The following is a 23,587-nucleotide window of genomic DNA, read 5'->3' as shown; positions in this document are numbered from 1 at the left end:
ATACTTTGAGTTATAATCTCCTATATATACACATACTATTATAATTTATAACACTACTTTATTTATTTTTTGTTCAAATTGATCCAGCTCTGCCTATCAGGGGCTGTTTCAGTTGACTCGAGTTCCACTGATGTACTCTCAGCGTTGTGGGGGTTTTAAAAGCACTTCCTTACTTTCTGGCAAGACTAGATCTCCAGGATCATCTTGTATATTTCCTGCGCTGGTCCTAGAATCAGCCATTTTTTCAAGGAGTCCTGGTTACTTTTTTCGGAGAATGGTATTAGAAACCGAGATCTTGGTGCTGTGTGTGTTCGTTGCTACCGAGGTATCATTTGCTTCTAGACTCTTTCAGCTGACAGAGCAAGGGGATATATGTATATGCACAGACCTCATATATACACGTATCTGTAAGCATTTACACATGTAACCGTCTATATCTACATTAGGCTAAATGCGAGTTCATACTGATATCTCCAACTAACTCTAAGCCGTATACCATTTCAGTTTCCTTTTGCTAATCTGTAACCTTCTACTCCAACCTGGCTCCCACCATCTGACCTCCGTTGACTTCATTTGGCTAATTGTTTAATTCCTGTTGTTTTATACATTTGTAATACAATTAGATTGTTTTGTCACATTATGCTTTCCATCCTGAGATTCTCCAACTCCTAAAGGAGTTTTTAAATTTGCGTGTCTTCAGGTTCATGTTTTGTGTGGTAAAGTTCTATGGGCTTTGACAAATGCATAGTGTCACGTATCCACCATTACAGCATCAGGCAAAATAGTTTCATCACCCTAAAAAATACCCCATGATTCACCTATCCAAACTTTCTCTCCTCCCCCTGAACTCTTGACAACCACTGATCTTTTTTACTGTTGCTGTAGTTTTGCCCTTTCCAGAATGTCACATAACTGGAGTGAGACTCTATGTAACCTCAGACTGGCTTCTTTCACCTAGCAAAATGCATTTAAGGTCCCTCCATGTCTCTTTGTGATTTGACATCTCATTTCTATTACTTTCCTTTTTTTATTGTTGAATAACAAACATTTCATTGTGTGCATGGACCACAATTTGTTTATCCATTCATTTATTGGAGGACATCTTGGATGCTTCCAGTTCTTAGTGATTATGAATAAAACTGCTGTTAACATTTGAGTACAGGTTTTTGTGTAGAGAAAGTTTTCAAATCGGTTGGATAAATGTCTAGGATGATGATTGCTAGATCTTATGATAAGACTATGTTTTATTTTGTAAGAAACTTGCAGCTGGTCTTTTAATTTTCTTAGTAATATCTTTTGAAGTGTAAACATTTATTTTAGTGAACTTCAATTTATCAATTTTTTCATTCTTTTATTGCTCATGCTTTTGGTGTCATATATAAGAATGCTTTACCTAACTTGAGGTCATAAAAATTCTCTCCTGCGGTTTATTCTAGAAGTTTTATAGTTTCAGCTCTTACATCTAGGTCCATCATTTGAGTTAGGAGTTAATTTTTGTGTATGGTATGAGATTAAATCATTTTTTTAAAATGTGCACATGGCTATCCAATTGTTCCTTGTCAATTTGTTAAGAAGACTATCTATTCCCCACTTTTATTGGCACCCTTTTTGAAAATTTATTTAGCATTAATGTACGAGTTTCTTATGATTATAATTTTATATGCTACATTTAACCCTCTAGTTCTTTAGATAGTATTTATTGCATAGGTACATTTTCCATGTCTTCTGTCTCTCCTTCTTCCCCATCCCATGCTCCTGCAATTAGAAAGTTAGTTTAGGCAATTGGGTTGCAATAGTTCAGGAGAGACACGGTGGTGGCTTGGACCAGAGGGTAGTAGTGAACATGGTGCAAGGTAGTTGGAGTCTAGATATTTTTTGGAGATAGGGCTGATGGTATTTGCTGACAGATGCAATGTGCGGTGTGAGAAAAAGATAGGTTAAGGATGACTCCAAAGGTTCGAACCCAAGCAACCGGAAGGATGACATTACTATTAACTGACACGAGAAGACTGCAGGTGGAGCCAGTGAGAGCTGCCGGGATCGGGAGCTCAGTTATAAATATGTTAAGTCTGGGGTGACTATCAGACTTTATATGGAGGTGGCAAGTATATAGCTGGATGTATGAGTCTGGAGTTCAGAGTAGACACTGGTGCTACAGATACGAATTTAGGAGTATGGGGTTTTAGTTGGTTTTAACATTCACGAGAACACATGAGATCCCCTAGCGAGTGTAGATAGAAAAGAAAAAAGGCTCAAGGACTGAGTCCTGGGACACTCAAATGTTAAAAAGTTCGGGAGGTGAGGCAGAGCCCATAAAGTAAAGGAGGCTGAGAGGCAGCAGCTGGCAAGGGCGCAGGATAAATGTAAGGGGAGCAGGAGAGTGTGGTGTCCCTGAAGCCAAGTGATGAAAAGTATTTCTAGAGCCTGAAGTGATAAATTCTGCCCAGTGGTGCTAAGCTAAGCCGTCAGGAAAGATGCAGACTCACAGATGATAGAGGAATGAGCAGGTGGTGGTGGGTGACTGGCCAAGGTACTTTGGTAAAACGGTCGTGGGATTGGTGGGGCTGGAGGAAGCCTCGCTGGAGCATGTTCAAGAGAATGAAAGGATTTTGTGGGATGACCTGCTTGTCCTGGTTTATCTGGGAACCTTCCAGGTTTTAGCACGAAAGTTTGCATCCTGTGACCTCTGGTTTTAAAACTAAAAAATCCCATGTCCTGGAATTCATGCTCAGGCAAACTGGGATGGCTAGTCACCCTAATTTGAAACTAGGGGAATAAATATTAATAACTTTTACAAGCAATGGTGTGTTGGTTGGAAGGGGAAATGATATCTATCTATCATTTATTAAATATCCTCTAGCCGTCTGTCATCTATCTACCAGGTCTCTATCTACTCTCCCATCCATCTGCCCATCCATTATCTAATTATCTGTCGTCTATATATCATCTATCTACTTACCATCTACCATCTATCTATTTTAATATGGAAGCAACAAGAGCGTGTTCGCCTCCTGATAGAGAAGCCCAGTGGATAGGGCAGGTTTGTGAGTGAGGAGTCAGAGGGGAGGGTAGCTGGTGCAACGTCTTTTATAATTGTATTTTATCTGAGTGAGAGAAAATACAATGCCGGCATCTGTGGAGGGGTGGCCTTAGCTAGGAGCATCCATCGTAGCAGGAGGAACGGCAGAGGCATGGGCAGAGTTGCAGGTGGGTGGGCAGATGATCGCCTATATTTTGCCAGTGAAAAAGGAAGTGAGGTCGTTGGCTCGGAGTGTTTTGGGGCCGAGGCTGTGGGAGCATGAGAGGATTCAAGAAGGAGAGAGCGCGTGCCTTGCAGGATCCAAGCTCTCTTGAGGTTAGTGATCACGAATGTCAAATAAGGCCAGTCTGTGCGTTGTTTTTCTCTAGCTACACTCAGCAGCTCAAGTGTGGGCACGGAATAGGGGGAGACTTGGGGGCTTTGTCAAGGAACTCTTGATAAAGCAAGAGCAAGGGATTAATCATGGGATTTAAGCTGGGCAGGGAGGAAGTGAGGACCCACAGAAGAGAAGGAACTGAAAACCGGTGGAGTCAATAGATCGTGCATCCCAGTGGGGCCGAAGGGCTGTTGGAGTTGGGCACCAAAAGCAATGAGCTGGAAAGGAAGGAGGTGGTGGTCGGAGTGGAACACTCGACATTGTGGGGAGGAGTTGTTGTAACAACGGTGTCTGTGGAATGACTATGACAGTGATCAAAGTTCCCACAGGCTCCTGTCAACTTGCAGCTGTCCGTTGGTGCCAGCTCGACGTGAGGCTACACTTCTCCCTCTCTCCCCTGAGTCGGGCCGTCAGTACTGGGCCGTTTGCCCCATTCAGCCTAAAACCAGCTGACACTCCTCCTGGGAAGGACATGGATTCTATCTGCAGAATGAAAGAATGTATCATACTGGCTAACGTTTGCCCATGCACCCAGGTGTGGCTGCAGCAAGGCGGCATGGCGTGCACGCCTGCGCCACTAGTTCTTTGAGGATAGGGCCGTGTCCATGCTACGTGCTTTCAGCCTTAGTCCGGTGCCTTGCACACAGTTGGTACTCATTGGATGCTTTCTCAAATGACTTACATAGGACTGAACGTTGGATGGAGACCCTTGTGCAGAACTCAGTCCCTGCTCTGAGATCTCCTCTCCTGGAGGAGTCGTCCTTCATGGAGAGAGTTTTACGGACGGGGTTAGAGGGCGTTTGTTCTTGCTCTCTAAAGCCTATGCAGGAACACAGCTGAGGTGTGCAAATGGCCTTCAAACACAATGTATACTAAGTTGCCTCTCTTGTCAAAGAGACTCAGAGACGTTCCTTGCACGCTTTCCTTTCCAGCCACTTGCAGCAGAGACCTGAGACCCTGCTGGCACTTTATGAACCACTGGACCTATCCGATGTTGGCAAGTGGCAATGACAGGATGGTCCTGCCCGCTCCTTGTCACACATGCATACTCCCAGGCCACTCTCAGCAGAGTCCCCAAATCCTGCTAGGGGAACAGCCTGCCCAGCACCACCAGGACATCCCGGACAAAGTTTTCATTTGCTGCTTTATTGAGGAATACAGCCGTGCTACAGTGCAGGTGGCCAGGATCTGAGAAAACGGGAAGCGAGGGGACAGTGCAGAGTCTGCAGGGGTGGGCAGCTGGAGAAGAGCCACCAGAGGGACTTGGCTCCGGGATCCACATGGGAAGCCGGGCGTTGGGCACTGAGTTTGGCCTGCGATCGCACGGCATCCTGGACTTGGGTTTGCTAATCTGTGCAATGAGGCTAATCACTCGGGGAGGCTTTGTGCAAAGACCAGAAGAGGAGCCATGGCCGTGTGCCTTCAGGAGCCCGAGCACCGCAGGGGAGGAGGCGCCGGGCTCTCTCCTCACCTCACTACCAGTCTGTTTTGGGATTCAGCACTTTCCCCATGAAGAGAAGGCTGCGGCTGCCGTCCTCGAAAACCAGCAGTAGGAAGGGCCTGTTGAAGTGGAGGGCGGGGAGGTACTGCTTGTCGAGGGCCTGGAGGTCAGTGGTGTCTTCCTCTTCTGCTCCTTCCTCATCCGCGGTCAGTTCTGCCCTGTGCTCCGCCTTTGAGGGACCGAGGTTCACGGTGTTGCTCTGAGCAGAAGTGGCCCCTTCGCCAGGAGATGCCACACCGACCCTCGGTGTGAGCTCGGCCCAGGAGGCCCAGAATCGAGTCCTGCTTCTGTCTCGACTACAGCATGACCTGGCGTGTCCTGTCCCCTGGTGGACACTCAGTTTCCTTATCTCCAGGGACTCAGTGGGATGCTGCCTCTCCCCACTGGGCTCCACACCCAAGGCCGGGTCCTTCCTCTCACTCTGCGCCTGACCCCAGGGCCAGCCTGGGCTTCGAGGAAGGGGCCTGCTCCCCTGCTCTACCCGATCCCTCCTCTGTGGCAGGGCACCCCCTGCTCCCCAAGACCTCCTGTGATGCTCTGTGGCGTGCACCACATCCCCCGGCCTCCCAGAGAGAGGGTTTCCTTTTTATTCACTCTCCACTCCCAAGCCAGCCATCGAGTCCTGGAGTTCCTCCCTCCCAGTGCACCTCCTTTCCAACCCACCTTCCTGTCTTGTTGAGGCCTGCCTCGAGTGTCACTCGCTAGCTGTCCTCACTCCCTCAGGCTCTGCAGCAATCCCCTTCCTAAAGCTCAGACTCATCCCCAAAGCCCACTGGTGGCCTCCTCGCTCAGTTCAGGCATGACCCTGGCCCTTGGGCACCTCGGCCTGGCAGGCCAGGCCCTCCTGCCACCAGCCCCAGCTGAGAGTTGGGCTGCCCCCTGCCCTCCCCAATCCCCACTCGCTCATGCCCCTCCCCTCCAACTTGCCTTTTCCCAACACTAGCAATATTTCTGGGCATTGTCTCTTTCTACTGCCTGGAGAGTCTCGTGGTGGGGTTAAAACTTCAGGACTCCATCTAGGGGGGTCTTACTCTGCACCCCATCCTTGTGTAACTCAACCCCCTCCCGGCCCCCACATCCTTGTGTAACCTCCTCCTGCATCTGGACCCTTGCTTGTGTAACTACCTCCCCCCGCCCCCCCACTCACCGCATTGTTTTTACATAAGGGTACTCACTTCCCCAGGAGGGGACGATATTGCAGAAACATTCAGCTTCCAGGCTCCCCACCACGGCCTTCCTTACCCCTAGAGCAGGGCTGCTTGCCTGAGAGGTGAGCTTGGGAAACCCGGCCCCTTCCCTGCCCCTCAGGCCCAGCCCTCTTCTAGGAGCAGCTGTCCTCAGGACACCAGCAGGTGTTGTAATTCTCCATTTCCATCTATGACGTCCCCAAGCATGGGAACAGCATCGCAGGGGCCCCTGGTGAATGGGGAATGGATGAGCAAGTGAGAAAACTCGCGCACTATTATAAATGACTCAACACCATGGGTTTAAAACTTACCTTGGAGACCTTCATGGGCATGGTTTGCAGAGAAATTCCTGAGAGTTTTGCGTGGTAGCTGAATATATCCGAGATGCCTACTGCGGGTAAGAGCTTGTCCAGTTGAATCTTCCCAGGTAGGGAGAATTTTGGAAAATACAGCTTCCTCTTTCTACTCGGGGGAATGAGAGGAGAAAACAGAGTTGAAATAATGGCATCTAATGAACCGCCCAGCCTGCAATCTCACTGCAGAGTAATGGAATAAAATTAATGTCAGCTGTGTTTACTAAGCGTCTGCAATAAACGGGTCTCTGCCAGGTACTTTACAAGGTAATTTCATTTCATCCTCATAGTAATCCTGGGGGCTGAGTGCTAAAGATATCCACTTTATAAATGAGAAAATGGAGGGGGTTAAAGAGATTAGGAGATTTGCCCAAAGTCAAAACCGAAGCTCTTTCTCCAGCTGTGTTGCTGCTTCTCAGGCTGGCTGTGGTGCGCTCTGGGTCCAGGGGAAGAAGAGAGTCTCTTTGTTTGTCCGTCTGTCTGTCTTTGGCCCAACACATAGCCTTACCCCATTCCCTCCCTCCATAGGCCCGGCCTCAAGGCCTTGAGGGTCCAGGGCAGGACCGAGTGCCACTTTCACCTGTGTTTACCTTTTCACGTCTGTACATGTGAGGGGACGTCACCACTTGGTGATTCGTGATGTGATAAAGCAAGCAAGTTGAGCACAGAGTGTGGCAAAGAGGAGAGACATGCTGGTGGCTGGGAAGTGACTTTCACGTAAAGTCTCTCTGAGAAGTGACCAGTAAAGAGGCCAGGTCCTGGCTCCCCTGAGTTAATTACCGCTCACACTGACTGAATCAGTTTATGAACTGCAAAGACAGACCCTTGGTAATTAGCCAACCGTGGGTTGCATGGAACTGTAGTTTGTTTACAGGTCCTATGTTAAAACGTGTGCCGTGTTCAAATGCTGTTTGCGAATGCTGAGTAAAGCTATGTTCAACGCTGCTCAGTTCTTTACAACTTCTCAGCGCTTTGAAATGCTAAGGTGAACTGTAATCTCTCAGAGGAGGCTGTGATGTGATAATATGGTGGTGATGATGATGATAGTGATGATGATGGTTTTGTCCTGCCGCTCTCCTGCTCCCGTCTCTGGGAGCAGTGAATGGCGGAAGCCTGTTTGATAATTAGAGCGTGGTCTAGTCCCACCCTCCTGCCGCAGAGGGCTGTGGAGAGGGTCTCACTGCATGCGGGGGTGGGGACAGCTGGGCTTACCTGAGCGGGAAGGGCTGAGTCCACGTGTCAAAATCCTCTTTCATCAATGCCTCTTCCGTCTCCCCGACCTTGCCCATGTCGGGGAGAATGAAGACCGCGGTGCTGTTGCAGCTGTAGGGCAGCCGGAGCACGTGGCTGTGCAGCTGGGGGAAATGCTGGAGCTGGAACCTGCCCAGACGCTGCATCATGGGCACCGGGATCGTGAGCCTCTCGCTCACCCAGAAGGGCCTGGTCACAGTGAGCTTTGGGTCGAAGCTGTGTCTCCATTTCCCTGAGAAGGGAGAGCACGAGCATTGGAGGAAGCCACCCGTCTTCAGGGCACAGGGCACCAGGTGTCAGGCGTTTCATTCATTTGGGAGCTATCTAGGGAGGGGCTGCTGGAAGGAGGCCTTAGTTGCTAGTGAAATAACAGAAAATCTATGTAACCCACAGTAAGGGCTAACATCAATCATGAGCTTGCACGCGCGCTCGCTCTCTTTCCCGCGAGCTGACTGCATCCTGTGGGGTTCTGTTTTTCACAATGTCTGAAAAGGGCTGAGCAGACGAAAGGAAATGTAAATTGTTCCCTGTTAAAACTGCTTTTGAGAATCTGCTTTTTACAGCCTTGGTGCCAGCTTCAGGCCTTGGGCCTCTCTCGAGGGCAGGGCAGAGTCACATCCCCAGGGATAATCCTGCCTCCAAGGAAAGGCAGGAGTGGGGTGAGGGGCCACAACCAACTCTCTGACATCCGCCCTTCTGTTACCAGCCTGCTGCTAAAAGAAAGAAAGGCAGGGATGCAGCAGTTTCTCAACTGTACCCCTCCCTTTTAAACAGCCTGGATGCCTGGTTCTCTCTGCCAACATTCTCTACCCTCCTTCACTTTTGTGTTGGCCTTTTTTCTGCCTGGGAAAAAGTAAGTAAATTTCTTCTCTCTATCCTAATTTTTGTCTGGGGAGATCTTTCTCAAAACCCAAGTGCACCAGCTCACGCCCAACAGCTGCTGTCTGCCAGGCACCGTTCTCACGTGAGCAACACTGCTGCACACGAGCAATCCCGGCCACGTCGAGCTCACACACCTGAGGAAGAGCAGGAACAAGATAAACTAGAAAAAAAAAAGGTGTTAGGTGGTGATATGTGCTAAGGAGAGAGATAAAGCAAGGGGAGACAAATCTCAGGAAGAAGAGTTATAATTTTACATAAATCTCCCTGAGGTGATATGGAGTAAATACTTAATGGGGAGGGAATGAGCCATGGTATACCTGGGGGGAGAAAATTCCAGAGAGAGGGAACAGCATGTGCAAAGGCCTGGTGGCAGGAGTGGGTCTGGCATGTTCAAAGGACATCAGGAAGCCTGTGTAGCTGGAGAAGAAAGAGTGAGGCAGAGGGGAGTGGGAGGTGAAGCCAGAAACGGAACGGGGCCCTCGTATGTACACTGGGGCGATGACATCTACCTTTTTGATGTCTGTGAGCATCAATGAGATGTTCCAAGTAAAGGTCTGAGCACACGGTCTGGCACATAGCAGTCGCTCAGTAATTGTTAGCTAACACTATTCTTTCTACGGTGCTTACTGCAGCTCCACAAAGTATAGGCTACCTGGATTCCACTCATCCCTGGAATCTGTTGGAGAAGTCTGAGTACCGTCTGCACGTGAACTGTGGGCCCAGAGCCTGAGGAATCTGGGCAGGGTGGGGTGGGAGCCCACTCCTCCTCCTTTGGAGCCCGCTTCTGCCTTTCCTTCCTGGCAGCTGATGCCTCTGGGGTTGAGGAGTCCAGCGCTGAGGCTGACCGGGACTGAGCTCTGGGGGCCTAGGGCAGGGGGCGCTGAGGACACCAGGAACCTGAGTTTCTGAGCCCTGCAATCTTGACAGCATCTGGATTCCAGGGATGGCAGGTGTCACACAACAGTAAACTCTCCTGTACGAAGGAGCCCACAGCCTTGTAGGGATAGACAAGTGACCAGAAAATGATAATGCAGTGTGTTTTCAGATTAAAGAAGGATGTGTTTGTAGCAGAACACAGAGGAGAGGCAAGACTGTGCCCTCGGCTAGCTTGAAACTCTCCTGCACACTGAGGACTCCCAAGTCTCTGCCCAGCCCACAGCTCTCGGGGGCTCCGGGCCCACATCCTCAACTTGCCATCCGGTCACTTCTATCCAGGTGCCCAAGATGCATCTTGAACTCACCATGTTCAAAACAAAAAGCATTTTCTTTTCTCACCACCACTGACTCTGGGGAGTGTTGGGTAGAGTTGCCAGATAAAATATAGGATGCCAGTTAAATTTAAATTTCAGAGAAACAGTAATTGTTTTAAATATAAACACGTCCCATTTTGTTGTTGTTTTTTGTTTTCTTCCTAAATCTGGCAACCTCCGTGGTGAAGACTGTCAAGGAAGTCTTCTGGAGGCAACGGCCTCAGAGCAGAGCCCTGAAGGATGAGAACCTACTGGCCAGGGGAGGCAGAGGGGAAGAGGGGAGTGAAGGGCACTCCAAGCAAAGCGGTGGCCCGTGGGGGGTCTGTCGGTGAGAGACAGTGCAGTTCAGGGCAGGGGTGTTGTTTCGTGTGGGTAGCCTGTGGTACTTCTGGGGAGAGGAAGAGTAGAGAGGTGACAAGAGATGTGGGTGAAGACAGCAGCAGGGGACAGGCCACTTAAAGGCCTGGTTCTTCCTAAAGATGTGGGGCATTAGCCCAAGGGATACAATTGGGCTGGGGCCACTGAAAGGTTTTAAGCAGTGGAATTACAAGGTCAAATGTGGCTTATGGAAAGTTCTTCCTGACTGCAGTGTAGAAACTGGATTAGGGGTGCAGGTGGGGAGGCACACTACAGACAGCGAGACCTGTTAGGAGGCAGTTGCAATAATTTCGGTAAGAGATAATGTAACTTGAACAAGAATAGCGGCAGTGGAGAGGGACGAGGGCGCACAGATTAGGGAGGCAGAAGCCACAGGATGTAGTTCCTGTCTAGATGTGTGGTGTGGCTGATCTGCCCAGCTAGTGGTGAGTGGCAACCAAGGTTCTGGGTTGGGCAGGAGTTGGGGCCATTTAGTGAGACTTAGAGGAAAGGAGAAGGAAGAGGAGATTTTGGGGGGTGGGAGATGGGGGAAGAAATGGCTTTTGTTTTGAACATGTTGAGCTTGAGGTGCTTCCTTCAGAAGGAGGTGACAGATGGCTGGTGAGGCTAAGGGTCCAGAGAGCCTGAGAGGTGCCGGCTGGTCACAGGGAGTTGGGAGTCTCCAGCCTACGGGTGGATTAGAGGCCAAGGTCACTCAAGGAAGAACTCTATGGAATGTCAACAATCAAACAATTAACGGGCTCTGGCTCTACAAGAGAGGGCGATGCAGTAAGGATGGGGAGGTAGAGGGAAAGCCATTTTGAGCCGAGAGAGGAGAGTGTCGAGAGAGGGTCAATAAAACAGAGTTAAATGTGGCCAAGAAGGGAGGCTGTGGAAGGAGGAGGTTCTCAGCTCAACAGAGTTCTTTTGGCGAGGGAGGCTGCTTGATGAAGCAATTGGAGACAAGATGAGTACTGGGTCCAGATGCAAGATTTGTGCTGAGTGGAAAGGCAGGCAAGTGGGGACAGCTCCCGTGAGCAGACATGGTCTTAGCGGTTGCACACGGCCCCACAGGTAGTTTAACGCTCGGCCATCGCATCTTGAAATGTGACTTTGGACGAGGGACTCCACAACTTATGTAGCTGGTCCTGTGGGGGGGCACCGCTTCCTAAGATACTGGTTGTGACAGAGAGGAGAGAGCTGGGGCTTAGAGCTGGAAAGGGAATTGGAGTTTGAATGTTCAGGTGAAGGTTCCTAAAGACAGAGCCTGCAGAGGTGGGAGAGAGAGCAGCTGATCAGTAGAACAAGATCTTAGAGAGGCAGGACAGAATGAAATCCCAAGTAGGGGGAGAGGAAATATGCATCTTGGACAAAAGATGGAGTAACTTTTCAGTAAGCTGCGAAGAGGTCTAACTAATCAGTAGAAGATTACATACCTTTAAAGAAAATGTAGTTGGCCAGAACTAAGACGGTGTCTTTATCCACCTCCTCGAAAAGATTGCCAATTTTGCCATGAGTTTTCTTCCTCGTGAAGAAGTCCATTTCATATTGGGCTAACTGGTCGTTCTCGAAGGAGATGAGGAAGACCTCCGTGCGGTACAGATTCTGGGCAGTATCAACAAACTTCTGCAACACTCTTTGCTTCAGGTTCACAAACAGCAGGCTGTCCATGTCTATGTGGCATTCCTCAGGGGATGGTAGGAAGGAACGGAGTTGCTGGCTGTAGTACACATGGGCCTGGTTCTCTGGAACCTCGGCAAGGCTCAGCCCCAGGCCCCTCAGAACCCGAGTGCGCACCTCCGGCCTGGCCTGAAGGGCCAACAGAGTAAGGGGGAGGGAGAAGCTCAGTGGGGAGAAGAGCACATTCCTGTCTGGGTTTGGGGCCACCATCTGTCGGTACAGGCTGAAGGCTAAGTGGGAATTGTTCAGGAAGGTTGAGGAGGCTGACGGGGTCCGTGGGATTGGATGATTTTTCTGGTCAGGAACCCCTTGGCCACAGGCATGAGGAGCCAGTCCAGCCACTAGCAGCCAGAGGGACAGAATGGGGTGCGCCATCCTAAACAAAGAGACACAGAGTGCCATCACCCAGCTCCACCATGCAGCAAGACATGTTGTCCCAGGACGCTTCCTGGGCCTCCCCCCAGGGAATGCCCACGGGGTCAGCGTTAGTGGGCTCACCCCGGCCTGAATTCACAGGGAACAGTCAGCCGTCCTGCAAAGCACGGGCTCGGGAGTCAGAGAGACCCGCATCCGAATCCTGACTCAGGCTGGCTCTCACACAATCTCCCTCCCCAGTAGTAGTCCCAGGTGTAAATGGAGATAAAATTACCTGTTGTGCAGAACTGTGTGAGGCTTGATGTGAGAACAGGGTGGGCAAAACACAACAGGTGTTCAGTCAAACCACAGATGTCAGGAACAAAAGCCTTACTTGTACCCCGTGGGCTTCTGTAGATTTTAGTTATAATAATGTCATGTTCTATTTATAGTATGTTCTAAATATAGCATTTACAATATTAAGTAAAAATTCATCCCTCCACCTGCTCACCCCAATCATGCTCCTCAAGAAATAATTGGTGTTTAGAATTTGTTGTATGTTGGTCTAGAATTTTCTTTGTTTGAATCTTTATATGATTGAATATGTAATATTTACACAGAGAACGCACCTTTGTATATGGATAATTATACATGTGCACTTCAAAGTGTAATGGAATTATATTTTACACATTGATCCACCACTAACTTTTTATTTAACACTATATGGTAGAAATATTTCACTAACTTGTCAGTAAGTACACACCACTTTATTATTTTAATGGTTATATATATATATTGCTCAGTATTTTCTTACTATTATATAAATTATTTCATCATCTCTATTGATAGCTATTGATTCTTTCCTGTTTCAAAAATGTGTCCATGAACATCTTTGTACATATATCAAAATGTCAGTCATTCTATAGGGTCCATTTATGAAATTGTTATGCACATTTTAAATTTTCTTAGATATTGCCAATTTGCCATCCAAAATGTCTGAACCAATTATGCTCCTATGAACTCTGGGCAAAAGTATAGTCCTTCACTCCCTTTCTGATGTTCAATATTGAAATCATTTTATTTCTGTCTAGTAGATGGAAATTCCCTTTCATTGTTGTTTTTATTGCTACTTAGTTGTCTTTTTTCCCTTTGATTTGTAGGAAATTTTAATATAGATAATGGACATTAAAACTTTGTCCATCATAGATGTTGCAAATACTTTCCTCAGTGTGTCATTTGTCTTCTAACTTTTGCCATCTTATCTTTTATCATAAAGCAGCATTAACGCCTTATGTGCTCTGATCTGCAAACACAGTCACGCTGACGAAAACTTTCCCCATCTCAAGATTATAAAAAGCCATAAACACCCACTTTTTCTAGTATTTTTGTATCTTGTCATTTTATGTTTGGCTCTTTAATCTATTTGGAACTTAAATAGAAATTCCAAATAGAAATTGGAATTTGGAAACAGAAATTTGGAATTTATAGCTTTTAAAATACATTTTGCAAGGCAATAATCTTTTGCTATTTTTCAAAAATCATCAGCTATTTCTATGGATTTATTCTCCCAGATGAATTTTATAATCAATTTGCCAAATTGAAAAAATACAGATGGAATTAATTAGAATGATTAATTTGAAGACAAATGTCTCTTTAAAAGTGACTCTTTTAAACCAGGGCCTCTGTATAGCTTTCTAGTAATTCAGACCTTTTAAAAGTAGCTTTTTTAAAAAAAAAAAATATATAGGTCTTGCCCTTTTCCTGTTATATTCCATATAGTATAGTGTATTTGTAGGTAATTTTTGGTTGCCACTGTAAATGAGATTTTTTTTCTCATTGCATTTCGACTTGGTAGGAACTAATTTTAGCAAGTTATCTAGTGACTGGTTGGTTACCTTAGTAGATGGTCTTGCTAGTTCTAACAACTTCTCAGTTCAGTAAAGTTTTTTTACGCAGATAGCGATGCTGCCTTTCTCCGGGTAGTTGACACTGTCCGCCCACTCCTGTCCCTGCCTTCCTGGCACCTGCCGTATCTGCTTGCATGGTGGCCTCCCACCGCGCAGGTGCCCCCCCGGCCGCTCTGATTGGTCCAGAGCTTGCAGCTGACCCAAGATGGCGACCTCTGCCTGCAGAATTTGCGTTGGGGACTGAGCGGCTTTCCAGGTCTGTGGCTGACTTCCCTGTCTTGTGAGCAGGGGAATGGTGGTGTTTGTCATCATTTGGGTGGAAGAAACTGGTTTAGGGAGAGAGAGCTGCGGAAGGGTTAGGCAGGTGCTCCGTGAGAGATGGGGAGAGAGAGAACTCCTGGGTTTCCCAGGGCTGCAGTCCCCAGCCCCCGGGCCTCGGTCTGTGGCCTGTTAGGAACCGGGCGCACAGCAGGAGGTGAGCGGTGGGCGAGCAAGTGAAGCTTCGTCTGTATTTACAGCCGTTCCCCATCGCTCGCATCACCCCCTGAGCTCCGCCTCCTGTCAGATGAGCGCAGCATTCGATTCTCACAGGAGCGCGAGCCCTGCTGTGAACTGCGTGCGAGGGATCCAGATTGCGCGCTCCGCATGAGAACCTAATGCCTGCTGATCTGAGGTGGAGCTGAGGCGGTGATGCTAGCGCTGGGGAGCGAATGCAAATCACTAGCAGAGAGCTTTGACTGCACAGTAAGTGTAATGTGCTTGAATCTTCCTGAAACCGTCTCCCCACCTCCATCTGTGGAAAAATTGTCTCCCATGCAACTGGGTGGGCCCTGGGCCAAAAAGGTTGGTGTTCAGGTCTATGGGAAATAACCTGCTCTCTCGCTTCTGTCAGTCTGCTTAAGCAAAGGATAAAGGGGGAAAGGGAAAGGAGGGTACGCTTCACACAGCTGCAAGCCTCAACAAGATAAAGTAACAGCTAGCCCAGAGGGCCGGAACGCCCTGGAGCACTGAAACACCCAGGGGTGCCTCATGTACCCAGATAACAGGCAGTAGAATGTACTCTGACTTAAAACAAAATGTTAAATGTATTTTTGACTAAGATTAATAATGATTAATGCTGATCTAGGCTTCTGTAGCCCTGCTTGCTCAGATAGATGACTTTACAGGATGTGGTTTTTGCTTTTAAAAGAGCCCGTCTCCCCTGGCTCGGGGCTGCTCCCTGTGCTGCTGCCTCTCGGCGGTGCGGAGGGTAGTCGCTGGCCAGCTAATAAAGACTCACAATTTGGCTCAATTCGGTCTCTCAGTGGTCACTTCTCGCACTCCGTACCATAACAGTTGGGACCTGCTGTCGCAGGGCATTCCAGGCCCTGCCCTGGGGCTCAGGGTGCCCTGCCATCTGCCAGGCGTGGCATGGTGGATGCCAGGCCACCCCTCCAGTCTTCTGCTGCAATCAACAGTCTCCCCATCTCTGGAGCTCCTGTGTACAGTGTTTTGTGGTTTGGTCAAATGCACACCTTCATTCAAAGCAAGTCATTAAGGAAAACCTGGGGTCGGGGAGGAGTCACTGATTTCCCCATTGCTTAAAAATGTCCAGGATCTGAATTTACCTTCTGGCTCAGTGAGAAAATCCATTCAACCGGTAATACAAGTTATACTACAGTGAGTGCCTCTGTGTTCAGGGCTAACTAAGCTCTTTATGAGTCAAAATTAAATGGACTAGTGTATGTGTCACGGCACACAGTAAGTGCTCAGCAAAAGTTGACCATTATTACTATTACTGTCAGTGATGCCTGTTCTGCAGGCTGTGCTCTGTTTGCCAGCCCCCTGCCCAGATTCTTTCTCTGCCCTGTTTTGTACCCTGAGTGACTGAGCCCTTTGGACTGCACTGCTGGGCTTCCTGCCTGCTGGCTTCCTCTTGGGTTTGGTAGTGGGAGTCCTGGGCAGGAGGAGAGCGAGGTTGGGGTGTTAATGCCCACTTCCTCTCTGCTTCTCCTCCACATCTCTGATAGGAGCTACATCCCCCAACCATGACCACTGCAGATCTCCCCAGGCAGCCAGCCCCCTTCTCCACGGCTTCAGCTCTCACTCTTTCCTCCCTTGGTTCCTTCAGCTCTGGGCAGGTAACAGCTCCCTGCTTTTGCTAACCTCTGGAGGCCTCACCCTCTTGTTTTTACCTTAATTCTTTCCACATCTTTCCATGTAGACTCTTCATTAAAATATAGTCCTTTGAACCATTGAGGGGACCCTGGGTAATACTCCATTTAATCCTCATGACCAACCCCTGAGTAAAACACTGAGTCCCAGGGAGGGAACTCAAGGTCAACAGCTGAACCAGGATTGGAGCCCAGGTTTGCTGCTTCCAAAGATGAGTGCTTTATTCTATCCTTCATTAGATCCTTATTTCAACATAAGGTGACCCTCTGCAATAAGATCTACCTGCCTGCGAGCCCTTCAAGTCCTGTGGTGTTGCTCTGCTCTCCCTTATTGCTGACAACCATACAGAGACCTGTTTCCTCCGGTGCAAACTAGGAGCCATGGGGACCGGACATGCAGCTAGAGGGGAGGAAAGTTTTACTTACAGGCCATGTACTAGGAGTCCGATGCATCCGCAGCACCCTCAAGTCTGGTCCCTGTAGGCAGCTGTCCTGGGCTAAGGAGTTGAGAGGGTAGCAAACATCATCTCCTGAGTCTTGTGGTCAGGAACACAGAGCCATACGAGAAGTCCAGCTTGTACCCTCCTCAGGCAAATGTTCCAGCCCTCAGCCCACTGCACCTATGTCTTTTGGGTGCTACAGTGGGCGGTGCTCACTGATACATGGAGAGATTGGAAGGACAGAAACTGCTGAACTGGCCTAGCTGTGGAAGGCGGTCATGCTGCACTGCCCAAGAGCCCGAGAAGGGAAGGATGAAAGCCACCTTCTGCAGGGGAAGTACTTTCCCGTATTAACCCATCCTTTCCTCCCTTCTATCCATCCATCCACTTCTGAAGCACTTCTGAAGCTACATATCCAACCATGGGTAAGCATTGAGGGGAAGGGGGTAAGGGAGAGTGAATCTTATAGCTCCCTTCAAGAGGCAAGTCTCACTCGATGCCCTGGGTACCCATTGTCTCCATACTGAAATCCCGCATGTCTGGGATGGGAGGTGACAGTGTAGAAAAAAATGGATCAGGGAAATTTTGAATTGACTGAAAGAACCCTGAGCTGACAAAGTTAATGGTGAACTAAGAGACTTCAACTAGAATTGACCAAGGTGAAACCTCCTCCAACAGGCAGAGGTTCAAGTATTCAGTGGAGGCTCCTTTAAGAATGTGACCTTGAGCTGGGTCCTGAAGGGTGGGCAGTATTTCAGCCACCAGAAAGAGGGAAGAGGAAATGCTGGCTAAGCAACCTCTGTGCAGCGCCCCACATGGACTGAGGGCCTACTGTGTTAATACTGCATTTCTCCAGTTTGTTCATCTGTCTTTGCTCCCTTTTACACTTCTCTGGGCATGCACGGTAAGTTATTTCTCTATGCAAAATCCCAAGAACCTGGCCCAAAGACTGACAGATCAATATAGAAATAATACTAGTAACGACAGTAATAATCCACGCAAGGATAGCAGCCACTCTTATTTATTTGTTGAGCATCGTCTAGGTGGAAGAATGTATGCTATGCGCTAGAATGACCCTATAAAGAGGCATTGGTCCTATATTTGCACGTTAGCCCAGGAAAGGCGGAGGAAGTTGTTCAAAAGCAAACAGCATGTAGAGGCAAGGCAGGCTTGCCATGCGGAGCTGTGTGACACCCAGATCTGCATTCTTTCTACCGTAACAGCTAGCTTCTTGGGAATAGGCACCTTTGGAGGTTGCTGTCTAGGTAAGAAGAGAACCAGAAAGTGACTTGAAGGCTTGGTTAGATTCTTGAGTATTAAAAACAAAGCAATTCATTTAGTACTGATTTGAAGCTGTTATCTACAAACACACAAAACACAGTTTTTTCTTGGTTTAATAATTTGCCCAAGAGGTTTTTGGGGCACACTTTCTTGGGATGAAATGGCCAATAGTTTTTTCTGATACATGAATTTCAAGAAATTGGTAGGGGCTGCCTGGGACACTGGGTTGAGAAGGCATTTGAGACTCATCTCTTTGTGGGATTGTACCTTAATGTGTTAACCATGACTGTCTTGGGCTTGGGCAGAGGAGGTCATGAAATAAATATTTTGGTATGAATTAATCCTGCTCTACAATACATAGGAGTTTTGAAAGGTGAAGAGGGAGAGAGAGAGAAAGAGAGCAAGAGGTTACTGGGAGGTAGGTTACCAAAATCTAAGACCCTGGTCCCTACTGAGGATGTTGGACATCTGGACTGGGAGAGGGAGACACGGAGCAATAGAACAATTCACGATGCAGGGCCCAGACAGTGAAAGATCCTAAATACCATGTGAAAGTCTTGGAAGATGCAAAATGAGGTCATGTCTGGCCAAGAAAGGGATCAGACTCAGAAAACCTAGGAACTGGAAGACATTTTAGAGATCTTCTAGGACAGGACAGTATATGGTTTCCATCTAATCTGTCATCTTGGATCTATCGTAGTGGTTCCTGGGGTATCATTTGGAGGATTCTGAAGCTGTGTCTGAACGAAGATGGAAATAAGGGCCATGGTTGGTTAGTGCTGTCTGTTGTGGGAATGGGAGCAGAAGGGCTGGCACACAGACCACGTGGTTGCCATTGTTCGTCTAGTCCAGTGCTCTCCTTTTGCTGATGAAGAAACAGGCTGGGAGAAGTGTTAGAGACCTACCCAGGGTTACACAGCGGGGGGAAAGTGAGAATTAGGATCCTTCTCCTGCCTCGTGAGCAAGTACTCTTTCTACCCCACCATGCATCCTCTCAGGACTGGCCAGAGATCACAGCCAATTCTCATGGTGTCTGATGGGGACAAACATCTGATACCAGCTGCATATTGATTCTGACCTCCATGGCCCTGATTGCCTTCACCTGAAGCCACCTGTTTGTTGAATACACAAGCCTTTGAGCCTGTTTATTATTCCTCTCGATCTGTGTCTGGATTTTTGCCCTCATTTTCTTGAGCACCTACTATGTGTTTGGAGCTTTACGTGGAACATCTTATTTAACCCTCTCAACATCCTAGAAAGAAGCCACAATTACTCACATCTTTGTGAATGAGAAAGTGGAGTTCAAGTGGCTTACCCAAGATGATGTGGCTTGTGAGTGGTTAGTGCCAGGAGTAGAACCCTAGCCCCAGCTGCTCTTTTGTCATGTAAGATTGCTTGGATTGCTATGGATTTTTCAACAACCTTGTCTAGTCTCTTTAACGGTGGAACAGCATTGGGTGAGTTCTGTGCCTACATCCCTGTTATTTGATATTCGCTGGCCTTTAGACCCCAGTGGGCAATGACTTCTCTTTATCATCACTCACTTCTTCCTAAGACAAACATTAGCCCATGGTCAGTTCTCGGCTCCCAAAACCCTGCAGTAGGAACTCTCCCTACTAAAATAATATCCTCCTTATATTTCTATTCATCTTGAGAGTTTAAGAAGGTGATCAGCCCACTGACAGACCTCAGGACACCTCCCTTTGTGCAGATTATTAAAAAAGCTTCTATATTAGTTTTCTAGGGCTGCCATAACTGAGTACCACAAGCTGGGTGCCTTAAATAACTGAAATTTATTGTCTCACAGTTCTAGAGGCTAGAAGTCTGAAATCAATCTGTTGGCAGTGTTGGTTCCTTCTGAGAGCTGTGAGGGAAGGATCTGTTTCAGGCCCCTCTCCTGGGCTTACAGATGGCCATCTTCATGTTCGTAGGATGTCCTCCCTGTATCTTCACGTCATGTTCCTTTTATGTGCATGTCTTTGTGCTCAGTTTCTCCTTTTCATAAGGACATCAGTTATATTGGAGTAGGGCCCACCCAAATAATCTCATTTGAACTTAATTACTTCTGTAAAGGTCCTAGCTCCAAAATAATACTCAAATTCTGAGGTATTAGGGGTCAGGACTTCAACATATGAATTTTTGGGGGAGACATAATTCAACACATAACAGCATTTCTCTGCCCATGCATAACTGGACAAGGAGTGCCATGCCATGCCAACATTTTATTATGACAATTTCAAACATAGCAAAGGTGAAAGATTTTTACAGTGGGCAGCCTAAACCTATTACCTAGGTTACACCATTAATATTTCACTGTGCTTGTTGTATCACATACTCTCTGGAGTGATGGCATCTTTGTACAAAGTAAAAAAGCACTTCTAACCAGGAGACTGCCACCGTACAACAGGCACACCACTTGGCAGGTAGAATGCAGGCACCCACGGGCAGTGCACGATCTGTGCCATTGCTCACATTGACCCTGAGGACAATCCTCCGAAGAAGCAGCGGAATGCTAAAGTATCTGCAAAGCCCTTGGTGTTTTTTACAAAGAAGTTCGTAATTCAGAATCGTTCGCTGAACATACTTGGAACGCACACATGACGTGTAGCCCAGGACCTGCATGTGGGGGCACAGAGCACAAGACAGTTGGTGGATGAATGGTTCACTGAGCGCGAGACGGTTGGATGAATGAGTGATTGGTTGACTGAATCTACTTTTTCCTAAGCCTAATTTATGTGAATAATGACTAGCAATCAAAAAAATGTCCAGACACCAAACACAGGGAATGCCCACAGGAAGAAATATATTCTTCTTAGAAGCAGCTTTGATGGCACAGTTATTGAGAGGACTCAGCTGAAGATTATCCTGAAGCCCTTGGCTTGACAATTCTGGTTGCTTCTGCTGGGCTTCTGCTCCCGCTCAGTCTCCCACCGGTTTCTACTCTGCTCTGTGGGAGGAACTTCCTCAACATGCAGCTACAGAGATTAAAGCTGCATATGTAGGGGGGACTCGGTGGGTTCCCTATTGAAGGCCAAGTGAGAAGCCTTGAAGATCTAGCCAACAAGACGAGCAAAACAAGGTTTATCAGGACCGTGGCTTTGGCGATTGCTAATACTCCCACAGGATAGAGCTTGAGTTAATATTAACAGGCCCAAGGTGATAGAGGTTTGTGCAATCGTGGTCCCAGCCACCTCCTCCCCAGCGGGCAGCCCTGTTCAGTCACCCCACCTCCTGCCCTCCAGTTGTCCTCCAGTTAGTGCTCAGGGAGGAGCGGGGTGTGCTGGGACTCTGGGCAGCATGTGATGATTTTACTCTGAACCAAGAATGTCAGACTCCGCTCTGCCACATCAGCATACGTTTAGTGTGTTCCCTTTGCCTGGCTGTTCTTTTCCCAGACACTCACATGGCTCACTTTCTCACCTGCCACTGAGCTCAGGAGTATGGGACATCTGAAAGCATCTGCTTCACTGTCTCTGGGCACAAGGGCATCAGTCCAGAAGGGGCAACAGATGCGCACGGCAGGAAAGTAAGCTCTGGGATCTGCTTATGCCAGATCTTGCCCCCCAACAGATTCCCCTTGCTACTGCTGGAGTGAGCCACCTGAGTGCAAGTCTGCCCTTGCCACGGCCTCATTTAAGAGCCTCTTCTCCCCCAGCAGCATTTTGAAGAGTGTATTCCATGGAATGCTAGAAATGGTTTGAGAATAAATGGGCTCCATGGTCTAATAAGTTTGGGAAACCACATTCTCTTTCTACCACTTGGGTGGTAATATTTTCAAGGCTCTGAGAAGTCCTGCAGTAAAGATTTATCCAGAGTTTTCCAAACTTGTTTGACCAAGGAACCCTTTTCTCCCTAACACAAACTAACCCTCCAGAGAAATGCCTTGGGGGACTGTCCTCTTGCAGGACAGTTCCCTGCCTTCTGTCAAGGACAAAATGGTCTCCCTCAGCTCCCACTTGCCTACACTCCCTCCCTAATCTCCCAGCACCCCCTTCCATTTGCTTCTTAAATTAATATTTGCTACTTTTTTAAAATAGAAACTATAAAGAAGAAAATAAAATGTTCTATGGTGCTACCACCCAAAAAGTCTCCACTTACTATTAAAAATATAACAATATGTGTCTTTAAGTGATTCTGTCAAAACATAAATCATTTAACGCCTTTGCTGGATATCCTCTTTGGTGTTCAGGTCACTTAGAATAAAAGTCAAAATCATTATAGTTACACAGTGTAGGAGCCCAAATCAAGCCAGGCACTGCTGTCATCTTTTGGGCCTCTTTTTCTGCTTTCTTTTATACTCTCCACTGCTCCAGGCACACTGCCTCTGGACTTCCCTTGAACATACCAGACACATCCTTGCCCCAGGGCCTTTGCACTGCCTATTCCCTTTGCTGGCTCTTCTTTGCCAGACACTCATGTGGCTCACCTTCTCACCTGCCTTGGGTCTCGAATACCACCTTCTCAGTGAGGTCTTCCCTGACCATTCTCTCTGAGTGTGTCCCACACCTGGCACTCTCCATGCCTAGCCCTGTGTTATCTCTCACTGGAGGACTCATCACCATGCCCTATTCTCTGCATGGTATTGACTTACCTGGTTTATTGCCTGCATTGGCTGCCTCACTGAGCTGTGGCCAGGCATTTTGTGTGTTTTGTTCACAACTACACAGCCAACACCTGGCACATGGTACATGCTCAGTAAATAATTATCAGATAAATGAGTGTGTATTCACAGAAGAAATCATTATGCACACTGTTCTGTATTTTGCATTTTGCTATAATTTTGCTTTGAGAGATCTTTCCCTGTCAGCCTATACAGAACTAGCCTCATGATTTTTAAAGTCTGCATAATGTTCTATTGTAGGGATTTACCTAAATTTATATAATCCATTTCCTATTGATGGATTTTTTTTTGCTCTTCAAACATGGCGGCAATTAAAAATAAAACTTTTTTACACTTGTTTGTAAATATTTCCGTGGCATAAATTCCCAGTGATGGACTTCCTGAGTCAGATAGTAGGGGATTTTTTTCTTTTAACTTTAATAGATGTTACCAAATTGTCTTCTGAGATAGCACAAATTTATACTCCCTCATATAATCAATGACAATGTCTCTTTCCTCGCATGCTACCAACCTTGTACATTTTTGCTAATCCGAGGGGTGGAAAATGGCACTCTGTTAATTTGATTTGTATTTTGAAAATTATGGTTGGGGTTTAGAATTCTTGCATATTTTCATTGTTTATTTGTATTTTTTTTTTCTTATAGTCTGCCTGCTTAAATCCTTTGCCCATTTTTCTCCTGGGTTACTTACTGTTTCCCTATAGATTTGAAAGAGTTCTTTAAAATTAAAATGATTATATCTTTGTCATTTCTGTTATATAATGTTTTAGTTTGTCCATTGGCTTTGTTTATGGCATTCGTAAATATGCATTGAATATATATATTTTTAAGAAATTGATGTAAAAATGCCACGAAAGCTATAGGATTGTGAGTAACAGCTTAATGTCAGAAATTTCATTGGGTTACTTTGAAAATATTGGTCATACAATTATTATAATGTAATTTAAAGATAATT

At 47.2% G+C, this 23,587-nt stretch overlaps 1 protein-coding gene across 1 annotated transcript; it reads right to left on the bottom strand.

The window, feature by feature from the left end:
• Window positions 1-4,891: 4,891 nt before the first annotated feature.
• On the bottom strand, window positions 4,892-12,252 carry LOC105819036 (alpha-1-antitrypsin-like). Its single transcript, XM_012655190.1, has 4 exons — window positions 11,634-12,252; window positions 7,670-7,940; window positions 6,416-6,566; window positions 4,892-5,086 (listed from the first exon to the last, which is right to left on the bottom strand). The coding sequence occupies exons 1-4, from the start codon at window positions 12,250-12,252 to the stop codon at window positions 4,892-4,894; spliced, it is 1,236 nt and encodes a 411-aa protein (XP_012510644.1).
• Between the last annotated feature and the right edge of the window lie 11,335 nt (window positions 12,253-23,587).

This window comes from Propithecus coquereli, unplaced genomic scaffold (assembly GCF_000956105.1).
Source record: "Propithecus coquereli isolate 6110/MARCELLA unplaced genomic scaffold, Pcoq_1.0 Scaffold468, whole genome shotgun sequence".
NCBI lineage: Eukaryota > Metazoa > Chordata > Mammalia > Primates > Indriidae > Propithecus > Propithecus coquereli.
This window is presented reverse-complemented; position numbering and strand designations above follow the sequence as displayed.